The following is a 6,141-nucleotide window of genomic DNA, read 5'->3' as shown; positions in this document are numbered from 1 at the left end:
CACAATTTCACAGTATTATTCCAACCTCATAGTGCGGAAATATATATAAAATACAGGAAAATCACGTTTCTGACTGCACTGGGCCTTTATAGAAGTTTGATTAATTGACATCAAGAGCAATCTTGGAGAGTAATTATGCTTTTGATGGAACCATTGTTGGTTGAGTTCTAGTTCTGTTGTAGAAGGGGTGGTGGTTTAAACAGTTATGCACTGTTGACATGCAGATTTGAGTGGACCAGGATCATAAGGCAGATGCTATTGACAGTGACGAGACCAGGGTATGAACAAGCCTTTTAGATATACTCTGATATTGTTACTCGTGATGTTTTGTCTGAAAGAAAATGAATTTTGTCTGCATTGCATTGAAACTCAAGAGTTCGCAATATTATCTGCATTGTAGATTTAATAAGGCAAAAATGGCTCAGCAAGATCACAGATACATTTTTGAATAACTGTGTGCTCCTTTAACAACTTAATCGATCTCTAGCTCTCACCTCCGTACCATACAAGTGCTTTCATTCATATTGTATTAGGTGGGTGTAGTAGATATATTAACAACAGTTAACAAGCTGATATGTTTTGGATTTTTGTTTCCGTGCACAAATACAAACTCGCACACACACATCCCTCCCCCCATGGAATGTGTATAGAGAATATTATCATAGCCGGTGGCAGTAGTGCATGATTATTTCTTGAACTGAATGACATCTATCACAGCTCAGTGCCATACTAGCCTGGCGTCCAAACTGATTTAGCTGTGTTTCACTGTTGTTTCTAGTGTGTGCAGCATTCAGTCTGGTTAAACCAGACTAGTGCCATACAATAGCGCGAGGCCAAAGTGAGAGTAAACTGTTAGAGTATTGTACTGAACTGTATGTTCCTATCACCACAATAACGTATGTGTCTCCTGATAGTGCCAGAAGTGTGTCTGTAACTACTTTGTTATTGTCAAAGTGAGAGAGAAGAATAGAGAGAGAAGAGTGGCGAGAAGTACAGTGGTTGGTTGTTGGATAGTGGTAGGTTACACAGTAGTAGTAGTAGAGTCTAAACTATAACTGATTCCTCTCTGAGAATACCCCTGTGGAGGGGGGAGGGGGATGGGGAATAGGAGGGAGGGGATGGAAGGTGTAAGGTTAAACCTAAGGGAAGGGGAGAGTCTAGTTTTTCTGGTTGGTGGGGTTGGCGTCGCTGGACTCCTTCTGGTCTCCGTCGCTGGACCCCTTGCCAGACTTGCTCTGCCCATCCTCCTGGTCTTTGCCCTGGTCCTTCTTGGAGCCTCCAGAGCTGGTGGTGTGCCTGATGGTCTGGTTGTAGCTGCCCATGCTGGGCAAGTCGGCGTCGCCGGAGGAGGTCATGTCAGAGGACCTCATGTTGGAGGACCTCATCTCGGAGGACCTCATGCCGAAGGACCTCATCTCGGAGGACCTCATGCCGGAGGAGCTCATGTTCATGCTGGGGCTGGAGTAGGTGATGCCTGTGCTGATGCGGGTCTCCTCCCCTTCCAGCAGCTTCCTGAGGAGAGGGAGGGAGTGTGAGGGAGGGGGATGGGGGGAGAAGAAGGCAGGGGCAGGGGGAAGAGAGAGACGGAGAGGGGTAGAGAAAGAGATAGAGGGAGGGGAGGAAGGGAGAGAGAGGAGGGGGGTTGGTTAAATATTGATGGTTCAAATATAGAAGAGTCACGTGACCAGCCCATGCTACCCCAGGAGAGTAATGCCATGTCACCTCGGGGTGTGTGGCTAATGATTTCTAATTCTATGTCATTGATTGATCAGCATCTTTAAAGTGATGCTAATCATGTGTGGTCATGCAGTTATTTAGGCATCACATTTTCAAGCTTAATAAATCTACTGTAACTATATGAAAGCTAGGATGTCCATTTTTATGTTACAGTAATACATCATTGTAATGTTATGATGAAAATGATGAATACAAGCTATGTAAAATGTATGCACGCATGACTGTAAGTGGCTTTGGATAAAAGCGTCTGCTAAATGTCATATTATATTATTATATATTATTATATTAAGTACCTGTATGCAGCGATTTCAATATCCAGCGCCATCTTGACATTCAGCAGGTCTTGGTACTCCCGCAGGTGACGAGCCATCTCGCTCTTAGTGGTCCTCAGGTCATTGTCCAGCTCCGCCATGTTGTCCTGGTAACATATTGAAGTAGAAAACGAACTGTGAAACAGTGGCAAGCCTAAAAGTTAGGGCTAATAAAGCATGAGGCCAAAAGGAATTGTGTTGATATAGGCTATGTTTTAATATAGCCTACCTTTCTTCTGAGAGTAAGTGATGCCTGACTCAAGAGAATAACGATAACAATAAGACTATACATTCGATTTTCAATAACAAAGAATAGCAAGAAAAACGGCCCAATAGAGCGTTTGTATCGCGGCCGCCCTCCAAATAATATTTCAGCACCATGTACAGAGACGCACTAACGTCAAACAAAATATGATTATAAGAGAGCAGTCAATGGGTTTCTCAGTTACTAAATATAACAAAAAGCAGTTACAGTAAGAGGCGCGTGCGTATTTGAAAAATAGAACAGTGGTTTTCAACTTCCAAACTCAAAAAAAGCTAAAAGACGCTTTGAACCGCAGCCCTATAACCGGTAACAGAGCGTTTTAACAGGCGTCCGGAATAGTTTCAGCACCATGGAGAGTGAACAGGGCCTATTGTCATCTCAACCCTTTAATATTGCAGTTCTCGTGTTGTGCATTTTAGTAAAACAATTTAATAGCTCTAAAATAATGTTATAAAGCTCAATTCCCCACTTTTATTAGAACACAATTGTTTTTTTGTTTTTTTTAGCAGACAACTTTTTTTTTTTGTACCTGGTTGAATGCAATATCTTTCCAAACTAAACAATTATTTATCTGTTGCTTTATCCTGGACATGTTTGTAAACAAACTGCAAGAAAGAGAAGCTCAAATTTGAACTTTTAAGTGTATTTAAAGTAAACACATAATTTCTTACCTGGTACTGGCCAATCTCCTGGTTGTGCCTCTCCTCCATCTCGTGGAGCTGCCTTTCCAGGGACTCGTTGGTTCCCCTCAGGCTCTCGATCTCGATGGTCTTGGACTGGAGCTGCCTCCTGAACTCGTTGAGTTCCTCCCGGCTGGCGCGCATCGCCTCCTGGCTACGGGTGGCCTGATCATTGAGGTCGACGAACTTCGACTTGTACCACTCCTCGGCGGACTGGAGGTTCTTGGAGGCCATGGACTCGTACTGGCCTCGGATCTCCTTCAGGGCAGAGGTGAGGTCAGGTTTGGAGACCTCCATCTCCACGGACACCTGGGCGGCTTGGATCATATTCATGAGCTCGGTCACCTCCTCCTCGTGCACCTTCCTCATGAAGTTGATCTCGTCGAGGAGGGATTCTACCTTCTTCTCCAGGTCCAGACGCACCATGGTGGCGTCATCCACGTCCTTCTTGAACGCCTTGAGGGTCTGCTCGGCTTCCTCGCGCATGCGGTACTCGTCCTCGTATTTGCCGCGGAGCTTCTGCAGGTCCTCCTCGATGTTGTCACGCTCGATGAGGATCTGGGACTTCTCGCCGTTCACCTCGTCGAGCTGGGAGCGCAGCTCGCGGATCTCCTGCTGGTACAGGTCGGCCAGGCGCGAGGGCTCGGTCTGCCTCTGACGCAGGGTCACCAGCTCGGTCTCGAGCACCTTGTTCTGCTGTTCCAAGTTGCGCACCTTGTCGATGAACATGGCAAAGCGGTCATTGAGCCCCATCATCTGCTCCTTCTCGTTGGTGCGGATGATTTTGAACTCGTTGTTGAGCACCGTGCTCTGGGCGAAATCCAAGTTCTCCATCGGCATGGGCATCTGCGAGTAGGACCGGCCAGAGGACCTCTTCTGGTGGAAAGAGGAGCCCAGGTTAGAGCCGATGCTCCGGGACTGAGAGTGGGACCGGTAACCGCCGCTGCGTGAGGAGGCATTGCTCATCCGGGATGGAGAGCTGGAGTAACGGGGAGACTCCCCGAAAATCTTTCTGTAGGAAGAGGCGGAATTGAAGTCAGATCCGTAGCTCATCTTGGCGAGTGATAAAAGGGAGCAGAGCAGGGGGCGCGTCTCCTTTTTATAGGGGGACCTCATGACGATGAATAATTAAAGCCGGCTGATGGCAACTTCTAGCCTGCCCAACTGGCCACTGCAGATGTCCCAGGTAAAACAACCTCTCATCAAATACCTTAAATATACTGAGTCATTGGTTATAAGCACTTTTAAATGGTTTATAACCACATTTATATTAGTGATTAAACTCACATCTAAGGAGCCGTACCTATTTTGGACGCTAAAGCCGGTAGATGGAACTGTCCGTTTTGGCGCAGTGCTGATGTTAGCAAGAAATATTTTACCGCTTGTTTTAGCCACTCACCTCTGAGGAGACTGGACACATTGTACTAAACTATAATTAATGTTGTTCTAAACCTGTGCAATTTTCATTCTCAATACTATTGGACTTAGGATACGTTTTAGGCTACCTAACACATTTATTATGTAGCCTAAAACCGGTAGTAATAGTATAATGCTGAAATTTCCATTATTTTAGAAGGTTAACCTGAAGCTTTACTGCCAATTGTGAGCTACTCCTCCCATTAGTGAAAGTAATAAATGCCCTTCTACATAATTCGACACTACAATTATGAACTATGAAGCATCTTGTCTCTATGTTAATAGGCCTACATCAGATATTGTCCTTCAGAGGATCCAGCACATTTCTGACATATGGCTAGATTTAGTTTGTAAATATCCCTAGTCATCATGCAGCTTTCCAAAATCAGACCTCTCTCTACACCTCCCATGGAAATTGTTGTGTGATGCTGCCATCTGTTGACACAACTCATACTGCACTGCACCAGAGTTTGGGATGGGATAGATGCAGCTAAATACAAGGCTAGATAGGTGCATATGGTTAGATTGATGGATGGATGTAGACAGTGTTGGGTTTATACAGCCTCATATTCTAAATTGCTTTAGCAGACATTTATCTCTTTAAATATGACATGGGATGGATGATAGACAGATATATTCTAATCTCCCGTGGGCAGATTATTCACTGATCTACTATTGGGTCAATCCTATGCTATAGCATTGTTACTGTACATGGATGGTTTGGTAACCTGACGGTGCAGCTCATTGTTACATGGTTTGGTAACCTGACGGTGCAGCTCACTGTTACATGGTTTGGTAACCTGACGGTGCAGCTCACTGTTACATGGTTTGGTAACCTGACGGTACAGCTCACTGTTACATGGTTTGGTAACCTGACGGTGCAGCTCATTGTTACATGGTTTGGTAACCTGATGGTGCAGCTCACTGTTACATGGTTTGGTAACCTGATGGTGCAGCTCACTGTTACATGGTTTGGTAACCTGACGGTGCAGCTCACTGTTACATGGTTTGGTAACCTGACTGTGCAGCTCACTGTAACATGGTTTGGTAACCTGACGGTGCAGCTCAAAGCCCAAATCTTGAGACTGACCAAGACAGTAGGAAGATTATAGGCATGACACTTCCCTCCTCTCTCCAGGACAGGGTTATATCGGACCCCACACATGCACTGAACACAGAGTTCCAGCTGATGCCTTCAGGGAGGCGTAATATGTTGCCTAGATGCAGGCTGAACAGATATAAACTTTTTGTGTGGGTGGGGAGAGGGGTGTATTATGGGGTGTAATTCTATGTATGTTGTGTCAATTGATTCTATGTGTTTATGTGGAAACAGCAGCACTCTCTATTGTTGAAGTCTGCATTGTAGGCCACTTTATTGTAGGCCTAGGCCTACTTACTGGAGCCTATTCAGCAAAATAATAGAGAATAGATAAATGATTTGCCCAATAGAGAAATTATAAATTGTCAATAGATTGATTTGGAAAAACAAATCAAAGTTTGAAATAGTGGATAAAACTTGTGAAATGACGAAACCCCAATTGTATTTTTATTCTAAAGACATTTAGTGAATGAAAGGAATTGCAACAGTAGTCTGATTGATGGCCCATTGATGATATCAGAGTTGTATTCAGCCTAAAATCATCACCTTTCAATAATAAAACTTATGTCCCTCCCCCTTATAGCAGAAAAACACCGCCCACTGCCTCCGTAACAATCCACTGGCAGTAGAGAG

The 6,141-nt window shown here is 44.7% G+C and overlaps 1 protein-coding gene across 1 annotated transcript; it reads right to left on the bottom strand.

Annotated features, from left to right (window-relative positions):
- Positions 1-383: 383 nt before the first annotated feature.
- inab (internexin neuronal intermediate filament protein, alpha b) lies at positions 384-4,073 on the bottom strand. Its single transcript, XM_041838879.2, has 3 exons — positions 2,985-4,073; positions 2,031-2,155; positions 384-1,512 (listed from the first exon to the last, which is right to left on the bottom strand). Exons 1-3 carry the CDS (start codon positions 4,044-4,046, stop codon positions 1,158-1,160), a joined length of 1,542 nt encoding a protein of 513 aa, XP_041694813.2. The 5' UTR covers positions 4,047-4,073; the 3' UTR covers positions 384-1,157.
- Between the last annotated feature and the right edge of the window lie 2,068 nt (positions 4,074-6,141).

This window comes from Coregonus clupeaformis, chromosome 20 (assembly GCF_020615455.1).
Source record: "Coregonus clupeaformis isolate EN_2021a chromosome 20, ASM2061545v1, whole genome shotgun sequence".
Taxonomy (NCBI): Eukaryota; Metazoa; Chordata; class Actinopteri; order Salmoniformes; family Salmonidae; genus Coregonus; species Coregonus clupeaformis.
Note: the sequence above shows the minus strand (reverse complement) of the source record. Positions and strands in the feature narration are given on the sequence as shown.

Excerpts from the sequence above, each read along its gene's own strand:
- inab (XM_041838879.2), bottom strand. The coding sequence starts at position 4,046 with ATGAGCTACGGATCTGACTTCAATTCCGCCTCTTCCTACAGAAAGATT. Across the intron at positions 2,156-2,984 it reads AGGAGATTGGCCAGTACCAG|GACAACATGGCGGAGCTGGA; the intron begins GTAAGAAATTAT and ends ATATGTTACCAG. Across the intron at positions 1,513-2,030 it reads ATTGAAATCGCTGCATACAG|GAAGCTGCTGGAAGGGGAGG; the intron begins GTACTTAATATA and ends CCCTCTCCTCAG.